We start from the raw sequence: 19,352 nt of genomic DNA, 5'->3' as shown, positions 1-19,352 counted from the left end.
TAGGTTATGTGGGTATGCAACTTATGCCGGAAGCAACAAGAGATCCTAACTAAATCCGGAGCATGGTTTTTCGGGAGTGGTCCACAACAGCCATCCAGTCACGATGGTACGCTGAGTGACACAGCTACTGGTGCTGGTTCAGAATCTCCTAGAGAAAAGAAAGCTCGGCTTCAGGAACGGTCACGATCTCAAATACCCCTAAACACAGCAGCCGCAACTTCACAAGAAACATCCGGTGTGCAAGCCAACAGAAGGAAAGCCCCAGAAGTGTCACAACAAACTATGGGCTCGGAACAGAAACAAAATGCTTCGAGATCTAGAAGTGAACCCCCAAGAGAGAGGTAATGTTGATGCTAATTCAGAGGTAATGTTGATGCTAATTCAGGATTCTTCCTGAATAATTATGGGGAAACCACAACTGTAAGGTTAGGCAGTGCGGAGGGTTTATTGCAAGTGAAGAAAATTATCTGTCCTTTATCATAGAAGTTGATTGTCAATGAACGAATGTTGATTGAGTAGAAGTTGATTGTCAACGTCTGAAGCGTCAATGAGAAAGGAGGAGAACTTTGAGACTGCCTTCAACAGCTACTCTTAAACATACTCAGCGAAGTATGAGTAGGGAGGGAGGGAGGAATTCCAGTTAACTCTTCTACCAGATGAGAAGGGCAAGGGCAGAATAGGCAAGCCTAGGAGAAATCAGAAGATGGAATAAAAGAGAAAAATGACACAACCCCCCCCCCCCCAAATATACATGCACATGATCAACACAGGAGCTCACATTTCAATTTCAATTTATTGAAATTTGTATGCCGCCCACTCCCTTGGGTCTCTGAGCGGCTTACAGGCATGATAAAAGAAGCATTTAAAATTAAAATTAAAGGTGCAATATTAAAATTCCACATCATCCATTCTGTCAGAGTGGGGCTGGATATCGATCAACAGCCCCAGGCCTGCCGGAACAGCCAGGTCTTGGTGGCTTTACGGAAGGCCGGGAGAGTGGTAAGGGTCTAGATCTCTATGGGTTCCATAGGGCCGGCGCAGCTACAGAGAAGGCCCTCCCTCGGGGGGCCGCCAACCGGCATTGTCCAGTCGACAGCACCCGGTGGAGGCCCAATCTGTGCGATCTTGTTGGTCATTGGGAGGTAAGTGGCAGGAGGCGAGCTGCACTGGCTGCCTATTGGTCTTCGGATATGCTTCAAGGTGCTAGTCGTCACTTATAAAGCCCTTCATGGTATTGGACCTGGGTACTTGAGAGACCGCCTGCTGCCAATTACCTCCAACAGACCTATTAGATCCCACAGACTAGGCCTCCTCTGAATTCCATCTACCCGCCAATGCCGATTGGCTACCACCCGGAGGAGGGCCTTCTCTGTGGCTGCTCCGACCCTCTGGAATGAGCTCCCCATGGAGATTCGGACCCTCACCACCCTTCAGGCTTTCTGCAAAGCCCTTAAAACTTGGTTGTTCCGACAGGCCTGGGGCTGACGAGTTCCACGTCCTTGCTCAAATTGTGTGGTTGTTGATTGTTTTTAAATTGTTGTAGTTGTCTGTCCATTGTTTTCCTCCTGTCTGTATCCCCCCCCCTTACTTGGTTTGTGAGCCGCCCTGAGTCCCTCTGGGAATAGGGCGGCATAGAAATGCAATAAATCAAATCAAATCAAATTTTGAACTATTGCATTTTCCAGGTATTTTTTAAAAATGTTCCAATATAAGGAACTAAATGAGAATTTTCCAATGTATGAATAACCTTAATTAAGATTGAATTCCAGATAGCATATCCGCCTAATTAAAAGATTTTAAAATTTAAAAAACAATATCACAAAACTATTTTGGCAACTCTAATACAAAAGGGTAATTAAGGATGTTAGAAAATTAATTGTCCTGAACTGAACCGAATGTAATTTGATAACTGTCCAGATGTGACTCATGGGAGTCACTAAAGAAAAGGGATCCAACATTTTCTTCTGTATCAGCAGGAGACAGGTGTAACTATGGCTGTATCAAAGTGGTAACAAATATTGTTCCATTCTTCCAAATATTGTTGGTCAAAAACCCTGGCCCACTAATGACCAAAACTTCATTAAGAATAGTAGTAAAGAAAATCCTGACTGATTACTGTATTGTGCCTGGTCATATTGGATCTTTAGGACCCACCCACTTCCTAGAAGTGGGTCAGCTGGCCAGGAACTTAATGTTCTTTTCTAGCAAGGAAAGAAATGAGTTCCTAGAAGATCCAGTGTTTGCTTGGTACGATTAGGAAAAAGTGGGAATTTCTATCTGAGTTATAATTACACTCAGTCACACTGAAACAACACTGAAGATATTGTTCTATCTGACATTTCTTGCTTGAAGAAATACATCATAACAGCATCAGTCGGCTGCAGACTAGCATTAGTTTTCAGACAGGCATTCAGATAATTTTACACAAATAATTTAAACCTTTTATTTATTTTATTTAGGCAGAATGCAGTGGAGTGTGCAGGTTTGGGTGTTCCAGAATTTGTCTGTGCAAGACCTCTCTTGCATGGTCTGCCCTGGTTCCAGTTCTAAGGGCAACTCACAGTATTGGTTATTAGTTTTAAAGCTTAAAAGGTGACTCGCATCTGTCTTTGAGGCCTTCTGCCCATTCCACCAAATCTAACAGGGTGGGCATACTTTTGGTCTCCTCTCTCAATCTGGTGAGACTAAGGAAGTGTGTCTCTCCCTAAAATTCAAATGCCACCCTCTTGGCCTGGTTGCAGCCATCTTGTCGCAGCCAAGTCCTTCGGGATTGGGTGGCATATAAATTTATTAAACATTAACATTAACTCGCCATGGCCAACTCGCTGTGGCCAACTCTCCATGGGACAACTTGCTGTAGCCAACGGCTTGCCATGGGACAATTCCACGTGAGATAACTCAATGTGATAAATATTATCCGTCACTATTTCTTCAATATTATGTTCATTTTCGTCCATTTCCACAAAAATGAAAATAATCTCAAAGAAACAACGGCGGATAATTTTTATTGCATTGAGTTATCGTCCCATGGCAAGCTGGCGGCAATGAGTTGTTCATGGCAAGTTGGCAATGGTGAGATAGCAAAAGCAATAGCAGTTAGACTTATATAGCAGTAGACTTATATACCGCTTCATAGGGCTTTCAGCCCTCTCTAAGCGGTTTACAGAGAGTCAGCATATTGCCCCCAACAATCTGGGTCCTCATTTTACCCACCTCGGAAGGATGGAAGGCTGAGTCAACCCTGAGCCGGTGGGATTTGAACTGCTGAACTGCTGATCTAGCAGTAGCTTGCAGTGCTGCATTTAACCACTGCGCCACCTTGGCTCTTACTTATATACCGCTTCATAGGGCTTTCAGCCCTTTCTAAGCGGTTTACAGAGTTAGCATATTGCCCCCAACAACAATCCGGGTCCTCATTTTACCCACCTCGGAAGGATGGAAGGCTGAGTCAACCCTGAGCTGGTGAGATTTGAACAGCCGAACTGCAGAACTGCAGTCAGCTGAAGTAGCCTGCAGTGCTGCACTCTAATCACTGCGCCACCTCGGCTCTATGGCGAGCTGGCCACACCAAGTTGTTCCATTCTATCTTGACATTCTGGAGAGCTGTTAAAATCTGCCTACCCCCCCCGAGCATTGGGGAATGGGTGGGGGCTAATGTATATGTGCTATTATTGAATTGTGGTGTTGTTGTTTTTTGCTAGCATAGGATTATTTTCATCAGTTGTGTTCATATTGGGTGGGTTGCTCTCTGCCCAGAGTTAGGTATTCAAGATGGGGGCTATGTACAATTTCTAAATAAGTAAATTTCTCTTCTTACCTCCTCATTATATCAGGAAGAAGATACCCACCGCTTTGGAGCAAAATGGGAAAGGAGGTGTGAAAGCTGAGCGAAAACGTGTGCCAAAGTCTTCACTGCAGCAGAGTGAAGGACAAACAGACGAGAAGGGAAGTAAAGAAAGGCGTGATGGGAGGAGATTAGAGAAAGGGAGGTCTCAAGACTACTCCGACTTCCCTCCCCATTTCGAGGAAGGCAAGACGGTTAATGAAGAAAAACAGAGGAAAGAAGATGAATATACCCGATATAGAAGCGATCCCAATCTTGCAAGGTACCCCGTGAAACCCCACCCGGAAGAGCAGCAGATGCGCATGCATGCAAAAGTTTCCAAAGTGCGGCATGAGAGAAGACACAGCGATGTTGCCTTGCCTCACACTGAAGTTGAGGAGCCCGAGGTGCCTGAGAATAACCTTGGAAAGCATTCCCAGTTGCAAGGAACTCAGGATATGAAATCCCACGCGGATGCCCAGAGGACATATCCAATAGAAAGAGCAGGCGATGTCAGGATTTCTGTTTCTAAACAATTGATTTCTCATGCCCCATCATCGCCTCGCCACAGCATGGTTCTTACGGAACATTTGGAATCCAAAAATCACGATTCCTTCAAAGCACAAACTCGCTTAGATCCCAGCTCTGCTATTCTCAGCCGGAAAGCAAAGCGGGAGAAAATAGAAACCATGCTAAGGAACGATTCCCTGAGTTCTGATCAGTCGGAATCAGTGAGACCCTCCCCCCCAAAACCTCATAGATCAAAACGCGGTGGGAAAAAAAGGCAGATGTCCGTCAGCAGCTCGGAGGAAGAAGGAGCATCAACTCCTGAATATACCAGCTGCGATGATGTGGAAATAGAAAGTGAAAGTGTCAGTGAAAAAGGTAAGTCTTCCTTTAAGCAAACAAAAAGAACTGTACAGCAGGGGTGGGTTCCGGCTGCTGCTACTGCCGGTTCGCTTAGAGATGCGCCGCGCACGCACTTGATGTGTGTTATGCGCGTATGGACAGTACTAAGAAAAATGCTTCTGCGCACGTGCAGAAGCCAAAAAACAAGATGGTGACTCCATAGGTGCTGCCGAGAGAACCGGTTCGGGGGCGTGGCAGGCCTGGGTCGCTGCCGGTTCCAGCGACCCAGACCGCCAAGTTACTACCTATTCAGCTGAAGCAGTCCGAATCAGTAAGAACCTCTGCTGTACAGGCCTGAACTGCTTATGTATGTATGAATGTTCTCCGCACACCCATTACTACATGGTTATTATACTAGTGTTACTATGCTAATATGGTGAAGGTGTTCGAGGGGTAACTTTTCAAAATCTGAACTGCTGCAAGCTCTTATGGATTGGGTTAAATCTTGGTAAGAGAATTATAGCAGTAAGGAGTACATACTTAAGAGCCACAGTAGTTAGAATGCAGTACTATATCCTAGCCGAGGTGGCGCAGTGGTTAAATGCAGCACTGCAGGCTACTTCAGCTGATTGCAGTTCTGCAGTTCGGCTGTTCAAATCTCACCGGCTCAAGGTTGACTCAGCCTTCCATCCTTCCGAGGTGGGTGAAATGAGGACCCGGATTGTTGTTGGGGGCAATATGCTGACTCTGTAAACCGCTTAGAGAGGGCCCTATGAAGCGGTATATAAGTCTAACTGCTATTGCTATTGCTACTTCTGCTGACTGCCAGCTGTTTGACTCTCACTGGCTCAAGGTTGACTCAGCCTTCCATCCTTCCAAGGTCATTAAAATGAGAACCCAGATTGTTGGGGGCAATAGGCTGACTCTAAACCGCTTAGAGAAGGCTGTAAAAGCACTATGAAGCGATATATAAGTCTAAGTGCTATTGCTATACCTATTATACCTCCCATCCTTTTGCTTGAGTTCCTCACCTCTTTTCTTCCCTGTCTTATGCGTAGTTTGTGTGTTTAGATGCTGTGCTCTTTTCTCCCCCCCAAAAAAAGAAATTATTGCACTATGGATAGGATATTTACCTGTGAAGCAGTGTAGTTTATTCTATGATATGATAAGTGACAAATGCTTTTGTTTTTTCCCCCATTTCACTATATGGTTACAGCAACCTGATTATAGACTCTCCACCAGTTCTCTGTACCACCAGTTGTAACAGAATACTTTAATCCCTACACCACACTGACTCTCCTTCCACTGATTAATATCAGACACACACACCCCCACTCCACACACACTTGGTTGATTTTTCCCTTCTTTATTTAGATAATTTATAAACGTTTTTTTAACCGCAAGCACATAAGCAAAGAGGGGAAAACCCCAAGCTATTTTTCTTTATTCTGCACAAAGAAACGCAGTCCAGTTTTCCACGTTAAACTTAGAAGATTACAATCTTCTTTCAATGTTCAGTCACATCTCAAAACTACACAGGACTCTTCCCTGTTGAGAAAGGCTGCTGCCAAGTATAATGTGTCTGGTTGGGATAGGCAAAATGAGAAAACTGGGTTAGGTCTTTATGATGCTCTGCCTAAAAGCACACTGAATTCTTTTTCCTCCATAAGAAAAATAATGTAGAATTTAAGACAATCTACAAAGAAGGATTAGATCGGTGGTGGGTTTCAAAAATTGTTCGAACCTACTCTGTGGGTGTGGCCTCCTTTGTGGGAGTGGCTTGCCGCCCATGTGGCCGGATGGTAGTGGCTTGCCACCCATGTGACCGTATATGAAGATGCTGACGACACTTGTCAGAACCACCTTAAATTACCTCACACACAGCACTGGCATGCATAAGAATATGATGTAAACTTGTTTTTTAAAAGGCATCTTTGGTTTGCGTTAAAACAACTTCAACACACGCAATGTTCTGATTGCACCACAAACGCAGTAGCCATCTTTACCTTTCACAGAAGTACTGAGTTTTATAAATATGAGCATGATAGTGTAGAATAATCATATCCAAGGACCAGTGGTGGGTTTCAAAATTTTTTGGAACCTCTTCTGTAGGTGTGGCCTGCTTTCCGGGTCCACTGGTGGAACCTCTTCTAACCGGTTCGGTAGATTTGATGAACCGGTTCTACCGAATAGGTGCGAACTGGTAGGAACCCACCTCTGGATTAGATATAGGAAGAAAATAGGAAGAATTAGAAAGGAAGAAAACCCACTTTCTCTCTTACTATATTTTCAGTATATCTAAGATGACTCGTTCTTTTTAATGGTACATTATTTGGAGACTGGGGAAACTCTACTCTCTTTTAGTTTAAAAAAACAAATTGGTACTCTCTCTCCTCCAACAAGTTCTCATACTATTGCTTCCCAGCAACCACCATTTCAGTCGATTGCCTCCTACACAGTGGTGGGTTTCAAAAATTTTTAGAACCTTTTCTGTAGGTGTGGCCTGCTTTGTGGGAGTGGCTTGCTGGCTATGTGACTGGGTGGGAGTGGCTTGGCAGTCATGTGACTGGGTGGGCGTGGCCAACTTGTAAAATGTGGTGAAACTCACTTGCTTAGCAACCAAAATGTTGCCTCAGAAACTCTAGCATTTGAAGCACACAAGTCTTAAAGCTGTCAAGACCCTCGCACCTCTAATCCTTTAGAAAAAAAAACCCAGGGATGTTAAAACTTGACAGTTTTAAGACTTTAAGATTTAGATAGGACTCTTAGAGGTGGGCGGGCTGATTGGTGAGCCAGCCAATCAGTGAGTGGTGGGTGGGGAAAGCGTGGTGCGGACGGGCAGGGGGAGGGAGCTGGACCTGGTTCTAAATGGCACGGTAATTTGTGGAACCTCTTCTATAGAAGAGGTTAGGACTATAAAATACGGGGCTTGGATGGCCTAAAAGGTATCAAGATTAGGCAGCAAGAATACAGAGTGCGCGCTTTTGCGGATGATTTGGTCATAATATTGGAACAACCGCAGGAATCCAGTATGGTCTTAATGAATACGATTAATCAATATAGTCAAGTGTCTGGTTTTAAAATGAATTTAGGAAAAACAAAAATATTAGCTATAAATATGAAAAGGAAGAACTAGGAGTGATGCTAGGATGTGAGGTAGTTAAAAAAGTCAAATATCTTGGAGTTAACATCTTAACTTCAAATGGGAAACTATATAAGCATAATTATGTGTGAAGTTATGAACCACTTTGGCATAGTATACAGACAGAGATGAACAAATGGGAGAAATTGCACTTATCTTTGTTGGGTAGGATAGCGGCAGTGAAAATGAACATCTTACCAAAAATTTTATTTCTTTTCCAAATGTTACCTATACTTAAAAAAGATGTGAATCTTTTAGAATGGCAGAAGGGTATCAACAAATTTGTGTGGGCAGGAAAGAAGCCGAGGGTAAAGATGAAAATAATGCAAGATGTACGTGAGAGAGGAGGCTTGAAACTACCTAACCTAAAACTATATTATGATGCAGTGGCACTATCTGTAATTAGTGATTGGACTCATTTAACTAATGATAGAATATTGAATATTGAGGGACACGATCTGGTATATGGTTGGCATGCTTACCTGTTATTCAACAAAAAATTGGATAAGAACCCACCCCTGCTCCTACACCACAGACTGGTGGTAAGACTGGCCGTGATAGTCCACCATGAGAAGCACCATGAGAAATTTCGTATCTCTAACCATAGACTTAATTCAATAAGCTGTACTACCTTTCTACATTGTTAACAATTGTTAATTACTTTAATGGCCTGTAAAGGCCCTTTTACAATGTATGTATTTATAAACTAATGTCCAAGGTGAAATCAAGTTCTAAGAAAACTTGTCCCCTGAGTCCACTGACTCAGTTCCAAAATCTATACCAACAGCAACTACTAAAACCTATAGGAAATAAACGAAGCTAAAATTGGCAGCTGTCTTTAATATTCATGTAGTCCTCGACTTACAATTCAATTAGTGACCATTCAAAGTTTCAATGGCAGTGAAAAAAAGTGACTGCAATCAGTCCTCCCTGTTACAACCAACACAGCATCCCCTCAAACACCTGGTCACATTTTGGATTCATGGCCATTGGCATTCGGTGACTTCAGCTTGTCCAGAATGCAGCCGCGCGAGCGATTGTGGGTGCACCTCGCTTCACCCACGTTACACCTATCCTCCGCAAGCTGCATTGGCTGCCTGTCGATCTCCGGGTGCGCTTCAAGGTGCTACTTATCACCTATAAAGCCCTTCATGGTAGTGGGCCTGGGTATTTGAGAGACCGCCTACTGCCAATTACCTCCACTAGACCGATACGATCGCATCGATTAGGCCTCCTCCGAATTCCATCTACTAGCCAGTGCAAACTGGCAACTACCCGGAGGAGAGCCTTCTCGGTGGCTGCTCCGACCCTCTGGAACGAACTCCCCGTGGAGATTCGGACCCTCACCACCCTCCAATCCTTCCGCGCCACTTTGAAGATCTGGCTGTCCTGGCTGGCCTGGGGTTAAGATTCCAACCCCACCCGAATTGTGTGACTGTTGTGCTCTCTTTTAATATGTTGTATTGTTTCCATATTGGAATACTGTTTGTCTTCCCCCCCCTCCCTTTTTGAATTGTGAGCCGCCCTGAGTCCCCTCAGGGAAAAGGGCGGCGTACAAATAAAGGAAATTCAAATTCAAATTCAAATTTATGATGGTTGCAGTATCCTGGAGTCATGAGATCAAAGTTGACCTTCCAAGTCAACTTTCAAAAAACATAGTAGTCCATGGAGGAAGCTGGATTTTCTTGATGACCATGTGAGTCACTTAAGAGCTGCAGTGATTTGCTTAACAAACGGGGCAAAAAGCGTTGTAAAATCAGGTCCACAGCTGCTGTACTTTAGCAATGGATATTCTGATCCCAATAGTGGTGATAAATTGAGGGCTACCTGTACATGCATGGACTTGTGCATATAATGAAGGATTGTTGCAAGTTCTAGATGCCTTTTCTTAGAAGACAAAAGATGTCTTAGAAACCTGGGCTTCCAACCATTCTTACCTATAGTTTTCTGACTTAGCTATAAGATTGCAACATATATTGTTTGAAAGGTCAATCTGAGCCTTTACATTATTGATTACACAACTAGTGAAATGATGAAAATAACATTTTCAAAAGGAAATTGGAAAATATAAAATGCTTCCAATAACTGATGCAGGCAATAGAAGTAATTGCCTCCCTCAAGGTCTAGTTTGCAGATAACATACTTTAGCAATGCATGCACTGATCTCTGCAATGTTAAACCAAGTCTTGAACCATAGGGGCTCCCATTCCTTTCCGTTATTCTTCTATGGCTGCAAAATAAATTGTGATTCATTTTAGGGTTCCTATCATGCCATTTATGGTTTAACATTTACTGATCAATTGCTGAAAGACCGCCTTCAAACCTGACATGAATCTGCTTTGTTTGGTGAGCAAGAATGTAATTCACCATCCAATTTTTCCATTTTCTACATAGGAATATATCAAGTAAAAAAGCTGAAAGTCTTTCTAGGTATTTTAAAGAAATTCTAGGTCACCTAAACTCTGTAAAACTTTTTTTTTGTTATATATTTTTTATTTTCATTTTTCATTTTCATACACTCACATGTATACACCATACAGTATATTAAACAATAATTGCGTCAATTCCTCTTGTCGAGAATGCCCCAGAGAATAAAAGCCCAATATACCTCTTTGACCCTCCATACACCTCTTCCTTCCACCACCCTCCAACTTTCTATCTTCCCTCCATCATCCCCCTCCACCCTACTTCCCCTCCCCCTCTGCCACTCCTCTCTCCAAATCCGCTCCACCCTTCCTTTTCACCTTCCCCCCCCCACCCTCTCTCCCATCCCTCTCTACCCATCCTTCTTCTTTCCTACTCCTCCTCCCCTTGGTGTATTTCCAGTGTATGTTGATGTACTTGGCTTATCCTATTTTTAAAGAAAAATTAAAGAAAAACAGTATACATGTGAAGTCACATTGCATTGAGATCTAACACATCGTGTCTAACCTAATATATGTCCCTCCCTCCCCCACCCTCTCCCCCGACCCCCCACCTCCTTCCTCCCCCACTTCCCAGAACCCGTACACAGTATAGATTTTTAACAAACACAGTCTAAAATCTATTGAGAAAAAGGAAATAAAAAAATTAATAACATCTCTACATTGATCTTAGCTTCTTCTTGCTAAGCTAACTTTAAACAATTTCAATCATTCCTGACCTTAAGCATAGGCTAACTGGAATTTCTTAGTCCCATATTTATTTTGTATATAGTCAATCCATTTTTTCCAGTCTCGTTTATATCTCTCATTTGAGTGATCTTTAAGATATGCCATTTTCTACATAGGAATATATCAAGTAAAAAAGCTGACGAGTATTTTAAAGAAATTCTAGGTCATCTAAACTCTGTAGATCTTTTCTTCACATACCTTCTGGCTTAGTGCAGGAATCGAAATGAAAGATTCTGCCATAAATGTGTATGACAACATCTAGCAAAAGAAGGCCCATCACATAAGAAGTTGGCTCCATGGTCATACTACACATGAAATTAGAATCCCCCCACCCCCAATATTCCACCATGTCCTTTGTTTACCTTTTATTTCATGTTCTGCACTCTGGGATGATAGCGAACATGCCTTATTAGATGTCATACCATCAGGTGTTTGAAGATTTATATTTTATCTCTACTGAGTAATCTTTTTCAAATTAAATTTACCTAGTTACTTTAGTGTTCCCTTGTCCCACACCAAAACACTTCAAGCCAAAGATACTTTATGGAATTTATTCACAGACAGACAGGTCCTTGGCAACAAACCGGCACAGATAAGCCAGGGCAGCAATCCAGCCTGCCAAGCTCACAATAATGTTCTCCGACATTAGTTCCTGCGTTGACTTCTGAAAAAGGGGCGTGTGCACAAGCGTTCCTTTTATAGTCTGGAGAGGAGCCTCATTACCACCAGCTGAGTGCAATTACCTCCTGTAACTGCGTAATTGTTCCTTACGCCTATTAGCTCTCCGGTGCCTGGCATCCAGGAACAACTCACTGCTGACGTCGGGACCACACACTTGTCTCTTCTCCACTGGTCCAAGGCTCAGGCACCTCCTGGTGGCCAACTAGCCTCTCTGCGCCCTGCTCGGGGTCGGAACTCTGTCCAAGGTCCTCCATATCCTCCAAAGCCGACTCATAGGGTCCCTCGCTGTTGGAGTCTGGTGGCAGCTCCAATGGCTCCTGCTGGGCCACAACACCTTAGTATTTTTTATAAGATCTATCCTTATTCAACGTCTTTGTGCTTTGTCCAATTTTTCTGAATTCTTCTGAAGGCCTGTTCCCCAGAATCTAAGTTGGAATCTGGTCAGTACACTTGAATGGAAGTATGCCAGATGAATGTACATCATGGTGTCCTTGACTTACGATCACCATCGAGCCCAAAAATTATGTTGCTAAGTGAGTCAGTTGTTATGTGAATTTTGCCCCATTTTAAGACTTTTCATGCCATGTTTGTTAAGTGAATCACTGAAGTTGTCAAGTTAGTAACAAAGTTGTTAAGTGAATCTGGCTTTCCTATTGACTCTGCTTGTGAGAAGGCCGCAGAAGGTGGTCACATGATCCTGGGACAATGCATATAAATATGAGTCAGTTGCCAAGCATCTGAATTTTTATCAAGTGACTGGGGATGTTACAACAGTCTTAAGTGTGAAAAACAGTCATATAAGTCATTTCTTTCAGTGCTGTTGTAACTTTGAACAGTCACTGAGTGAAACGAGGATTACCATATTTTTCGGAGTATAAGACACATCTCCCCCCCCAAAAAAGAGGGTGAAAATCTGATGCGTCTTATACACTGAATACAGCATATTTGGCTTCCCGAAACCCCGCCCCCTTCACAAAAATGGACATGCAGAAGGTTTGGGAGGCCTGTAAGGGGCTCCTGTGGGCTGGGGAGGGCAAAAACAAGAGGAAAAAAGTGTCTATTTTTTGCTCATTTTTGCCCCCCCCCCCCAGCCAGGAGCACTATACAAGCCTCCTAAATGCTATGTATGCCCTTTGGAGGGTGGGAATAGTCCCTTTTTCATGAAAAATGAGGGTTTTTTGCTTGTTTTCCCCCACTCACCCTCAAGAACACTTTTCAGGCCTTTCAAACTCTCTGCATGCCCTGTTTTTCACAAAAAAAATGAGGCGTAGAGGGTTTGAGAGGCCTGCAGAGAGCAAAAACTTTTTTTAAAATTTACCTCTTCAAAATCTGGGTGCGTCTTATATTCCGGTGCGTCTTATACTCTGAAAAATATGGTTCCTGTACAAGGAAGGAGTAAGATGAAGAGGATCACAGGAGCCAGAATGTCAAATCTTGAAGCCAGTAGCTTCCTGGCAATCACTTGCAACTACTTTGGGACTCATCCCAAAATTTAATCTGTTGATGAAATTTTCTTTTTTCCTTCCTTTTTGCAGTGAAAACAAATTGTGCCTTTTATTAATGAGAATAACGCCCTTGACAGGCTGAAAATTCAGTGGGTACATACAGAACGTTGCACACATATACTGTAGATTTCTTTAATCTATGCCAACATGAGCCTAATCATAGCTTGGCCTAGAAAACGTTGATAAGGATTAGGTTTGTTCCTCATGACAATATTAAAAAAGTATTAAATACTATATCGAATCTGGGCTGTTGTTGGCTTTTTTGCTTTCCATAGAGGCAAATGAGGTCAAAAGAAGAAAAGCAATGCTGCGTAATGAAAGTTGATCTGATGCAGTCCTTTAACTCCTCTCCCTTCTTTCTGTGTATACGATTGTCGGGTAAAATAGCTTAGCAAAGCGAACAAACTACTTTTTAAAATGCCCCTTCAGAGTTAAAAAGCATTTCAAAGAAAGATTTTCAGAAGAAATCCCTGCTGGAAATATAGTTCAGTATCAAAGTTTCCAGATTGTACTTGTGGCCTGCTTTTTTGCAGAATAATGAAAAGGATGCTAAGAATTTCAACCCAAAAATACCATATTCATTGTTCATGGGGTGTGCGGGGTGTCCAGGAGGGGTAGCACCTCTATTGTAGGAGCATGTCATGTCCTTTTAGGGCAGATCAGTAAGTAAGTAAGTAAGATCTTTATTACGGTCAAAGACCAGCAATATACATTTGTCTTTACACTATATTAAAAATACTGGTTCCACCACAAAACCGCGGTAGACTAAAGCGCGTGTGACTAAAGCGCGGTGACAAAACCGCACCGTCAAAACCGCACAACAACAGCGCGCCGACAACAGCGCGCCGACAGAAGTGCACTGTAACATAACCCTAAAAATAACCCTAAATCTAACCCTAAACCTAACGCTAAACCTACCCTAAACCTACTCTAAACCTAACCCTAAACCTAACCCTAAACCTTACCTTAAGTTAAATCGTGCTTCTGTCGGCGCGCTGTTGTGGGCGTGCTGTTGTGGGCGCGCTTTTGACATCGCGGTTTTAGCACCGCGGTGTTGTCGGCGCGCTTTAGTCTACCGCGGTTATGTCGTGCCACGAAAATACTAACATTAAAATATAATTAAAAGTATTTACATTAAAAGTGGATAATAACATTATGGTCCAAAGATTGTTAAAGGTATGTCCAGATAATTGGTACAAGATGGTACTATACTGTAGCCAATTTTTTTCTTATGGACATTGCAGCAGCACAGAACTTTGCCACTGCATACGTGGTAGCCTGGTTAGTGTCCTGGAGTTGAAAGCCTAGATAAACATTGTCTGCCCTCCCTGGCAATCTCTCTAATAAGGGGAGAATATGTGCAGACCTACAAGCTCTGTATAGCTCGCAGTGTAATAGTACATGTGAATTATCTTCCACTTCTCCTTTACCACATATACAAACGTGTTCGGCTATAGGTGTTCTTTTATACCTGCCCTGGAGGAGTGCTGAGGGAAGAATGTTAAATCTGGCTCTGAAGAAAGCTGTTCTTTGTTTTGGGGAGATCAGGTCATTCAGATATCTTGCCAATTCCCACACACCCTGTTTTATTCTGTCCCTACTGTGGAGAGGTAACCAGATCATTTTAACTCAGCTCTCCCCTGTGGCTCCTAATAGCTGTAGCATGCACAGCAGCCACACCCTGGGCAACAGCTTCGACAGGCTGGCCAAACCAGGTTGAGAGTAGCTGATGGGTCATTGACCTTCAGTAAGATAGGGACTTGTCTATCCCAAGCATGTGAAGACAGATTCTGGTGGATTGAGCGGATGAAACCTATTAGAATAGGACAACAGTCATGAAGGTGGTCTCTGCAAGCGATGTGGTACACTAAGAGCACGGCAAGACACAAAAGTCGCCCTGGTCAACCACTGTACCCATCTCCAACTGTCTCGACTCTTGTCCTAGTATTGGAGCAAGATGGAATCTGGGAAGAGAGAGTGAGGCTGATTCTGCGCACCTCTCCCTCACTTTAATCCAATTCACATGCAAGTTTTGACATCCCATCAATTAGATGTCAAGCAGGGGTGAAATTCAGCAGGTTCTGACAGGTTCTGGAGAACCGGTAGCAGAAATTTTGAGTAGTTTGAAGAACCGGCAAATACCACCTCTGACTGGCCCCAGGAGCAGGGAGAGAATGGGGATTTTGCAGTATCCTTCCCCTGCCACGCCCACCAAGCCACGCCCACAGAACTGGTACTAAGAAAATTTGAATTACATTACTGAATGAGAGGAACATAGCCTTCTGAGAGCAGGGAGAGAGTCTACTCACAGACAGATCCAGGGGTTTCTTTCTCTTAGTTTATGCTGCCTTTAGTTTTAGTATGTTCATGGTCAAGTTTTCATATTGTTGTCCTTTAATATAACATTGATACAATTATTTTTCATGGTTATGTTAACCAGCTTGGGCTTGATTTTTGAGAATAAAATGTGGTAGAAGTAAAAATAAATGATATAATCTCCAGTTAGATGAAGAAGGATGGAATAATAGTGCTGCTCTGCCATTAAGTAGAGAAAGAAAAGAATATGAATTCAGGTACCATTGAATTTATGGGCAATAAATAGTAAATATGGATGAATAAGAGGATTTATACATTGAGAATTAGAAGGATGACGGGTTCAGAGTATCAAATGAATCAAAACTCAAAAATGAAGACAAAGAAGAATTAAAATAGGAAAGTATATTTTAAAGAGTGAGCAGGTAGAACAATTAGAAGGGAGCAAAACAATATTTCTGAGAAACTTCATCATTGGTAGACTGATTAAAAGAGAGAAAAGTGGAGGAGGAGCCTACGTCGCTACGAAATGGTCGCCCAATCTCGATGCTCCAAGATCGCCGCCAATACTTTTATCGCTGGGTGGTCCAATTCGAACATAAATTGTCCTGTAGAGACGGTGAACAGGAAGACTACATTCTGCTGATCACAGGGACATCACAAAGTCCCTGATTGATGCAGGAGGTCTCTTAGCTGGTGTAAAAAGCTCAGCCCCTAGGCTGACAAAGTAGGGATGGCTCCAAAATGGAAGGAAATGGAAGAGAAAGTGTTTACAGCTGGTGAGGAATTTTTATCCATTTTAAAAGAGACTGCCTATAAAAAACGTAAAGCTAATTTAATTCTAAGAATAAAAGAAATAAGCGGCGGAATTAAGCTTTGGATGGTTTTGATCAGTGTATTATCTTAATGTTTAAACGTTATTTTCATGGATGGAATTTATGCAAACTGTTTGAAATGAATGGATCAAGTTTTCTTCTTCTATAATTTTTAATATTATTTTCATAACCTACAAACTAAACTTCTTATTCATCACTACATGTGTCTTTTACTCATTCTTCTCTATTTCATGTAAGCATTTGACTTTTTTTAACTTGGAATATTAAAAGATACAAAAAGAACAAAGAGAATTGCAGCAATTATAACAACAAAGGGAGAGATAACACTGCTACTCGAAGACTAAAAACTTGAGTACTGAAAACAAAATTCTTTTACTTTCACTACTGATTATCCTGGTCTGGAACTTTAAAACTCACAGTTTGTTTATAGAAAGTGATAAGAAGTAAAGCACCATTTGTTTATACAAATGTTCCTTTGAAGTATATCCTTAACCAGAGATCTCATGGTGAACCTAGGTGTAACCTTGTAAAAATCTTCCAAGTCAGAGCAGCAGTGTTTTAACAGCCGGAAACAATGGTTTATTTCCAACAACAGAGAGAAACTGTCAGCTTGCAAGAGATAATACAGAAACTATCAAATACATTTGAGAAAATGTTTGAAAAATTAGAGCACCTAACAGAAAAATGTGATGAAAAGGATGGAGATGCTTATCAAATGGGAAAAATAGAGGGTAGAGTCCCAAGCAATAAAGAGACAAAGAAAATGGTATGGTGAATGGTTTCTGTCTGGAAATGGAAAAAGTGGAATATGGACAGGGGAACTAGATGGATGGGAACTGATAGATGAAAGTATTTAATCTAAAACTAGTTGGACTTAGTGAAATTTAGAGACAATAGATATGGTTAAAATAAACGATTGAAAATGATAATGTATACATATGTATTGGTATAACAAGTAGTAATTGGATATGAATATTGAATGGTACCTATGAAAGGAAGATGAGAAATGGTTTGGTTACATATAAAGATTAATAACAAAGAAGTAAATTATGATAATGATGTAGTCAAATAAAGGAGAGATAATGATAACAATGTATATAGAGGTATGGGTACAACATGGGGAAATTGGATGTAAATTGTAAACAGTGATTTGGAAAGGAAGATTAGAAACCTTTGTTACTAAATGTTATTGATGTTAACTAGAATAGGCCATAAGGAGTAGTGTTATTGAGATACTAGAAATAGCAAATGAGATGCCAGTATGTGTTTATGTCTTGAGTTTTCATATGTTTTATGATGGACATTTAAACAATTATAGTCAAACGAGAATGGGGTAGGATGATGGTAATATGTACAAATATACTTGATTTAAAATACTAGCATTAATATGAATCATGGGTGACTGTGAAAGAAACGCACGAAAAAAATTTGTAACCAACTGATACACTTTCTACAGTGTGTAAAGAAAGAGGATTTTTTGTGTTGTGTCTGTTTTGAAAACTAAAAATAAAAAAACTTTAAAAAAAGAGAGAAAAGTATTGGTAGAGAAAAGTATTGAATGTTGGAGACTGATGAAGAAGGCAGGAAATAAATCCATGCAATAAACTAAATGGGTAAGTTAGAAAATACAAAAAAGTACAGAGCAAGAAGATTAGTGTTAGGTCTGGATTTCTAGTTCTGTTTTTCTCTAATACTTAGATCAGGGGTTAGTAACCCCCGGCTCTGCAGCCGCAGGTGGCTCTTTCATCCCTCTACGGTGGCTCCCTGTCATCAGTCGGCACCACAATTTTGATTCCAGTTTGGGGTGGGGGAGGGAAGCAGGGCATGCCAGGAAGAGACTCTATGGCAAGGGGCAGGTTTTTTGATCAGCTCCACAATTGATAGGGCTTTCAGCTAGGACAGGTAGAGGAAAAAGGATGCTGCGCTAGGAAGAGACTCTATGGTGGGGAAACTGGACTTCCGGTCGGCTCCAGAATTGAACGGGGGGTTTCCGGTTAGGACCTTTGGGCTTTTTGAGTGTTTAAGGTTGCTGACCACTGACCTAGATCCTCTCATCTGCTTTTAGTCTGGAACCTTAAAGATGTGTTGGGTCTAGAAGATGAAATGCAGCACATCTAGGGAGCCTTAGGTCAGTTGGATAAAGCAACAAAGGCTGCCATCAGTGGTGGGATTCAGCCGGTTCTCTCTGGTTCGGGTGAACCGGTAGCGGTGGCTGCGGGAGGCTTCGCCCATCCACCTTAACAGCATGCGTGAGCACTGCGCATATGCAGAAGGGGGTGCGCAGACGCGGCGCGTGTGCTCACATTTGCAAACTGGTAGGGAAGGTAAGTGAATTTCACCACTGCTGCCAAGTTTCCTTACAGCTCTTACTGATCACCTGACTTTGCGCGTGAAATTTTGAAGGGCTGGATTGTTCCAGAGTTAATAGCAGTTAGACTTATATACCGCTTCATAGGGCTTTCAGCCCTCTCTAAGCGGTTTACAGAGTCAGCATATCGCCCCCACAGTCTGGGTCCTCATTTCACCCACCTTGGAAGGATGGAAGGCTGAGTCAACCTTGAGCCGGTGAGATTAGAACCGCTGAACTGCAGATAACAGTCAGCTGAAGTGGCCTGCACCCTAACCACTGCGCCACCTCGGCTCTTTGTTAAATCTGTGCCTGCCTTGGATAAGAGAGTCAGTTTGGTCTAGGAGGAAAGTTCTGGCCTAGAAACCAGGAGACTGTGAGTTCTAATCCGACTTTAGGCATGAAAGTTGTGTAGGTGACTTTGGATCAGTCACAGGGTTGTTATTGTGAGGAAATAGGAGGAATAATGAGTATTAGTTATGTTTGCCACTTAGAGTTACTTATAAAAAAAAGTAATGCAGGCAGGATAAAAATCTAATAAATAAATAAGTACCTGGGAAGGCATCTGTCATTCACTTGCTTATAGTCTGGTCCATTTTTGCAGACTTAGCTTTTCCGAACTGACAGTCCCAAAGAGAATTTCACAGAGACAGCAGGTCTTCTTGATGCAGTTCAGGAAACACAATGGTAACTGAATGAATGCC

At 42.2% G+C, this 19,352-nt stretch overlaps 1 protein-coding gene across 24 annotated transcripts in view; it reads left to right on the top strand.

The window, feature by feature from the left end:
- Positions 1–19,352, top strand: part of RIMS1 (regulating synaptic membrane exocytosis 1) — a 324,358-nt gene that overhangs the window by 173,247 nt on the left and 131,759 nt on the right. For all 24 annotated transcript variants that reach the window (XM_087718871.1, XM_087718872.1, XM_087718869.1 and 21 more), the window contains 2 exons: positions 4–341; positions 3,834–4,708. In XM_087718871.1, the coding sequence (XP_087574997.1) occupies positions 4–341; positions 3,834–4,708 (1,213 nt within the window). The remainder of the gene's footprint in view (positions 1–3; positions 342–3,833; positions 4,709–19,352) is intronic.

Source organism: Thamnophis sirtalis, unplaced genomic scaffold (assembly GCF_051295495.1).
Source record: "Thamnophis sirtalis isolate CommonGarterSnake01/CBP01778 unplaced genomic scaffold, rThaSir2_p1.2 scaffold_6, whole genome shotgun sequence".
NCBI classification, from domain to species: domain Eukaryota; kingdom Metazoa; phylum Chordata; class Lepidosauria; order Squamata; family Natricidae; genus Thamnophis; species Thamnophis sirtalis.
Note: the sequence above shows the minus strand (reverse complement) of the source record. Positions and strands in the feature narration are given on the sequence as shown.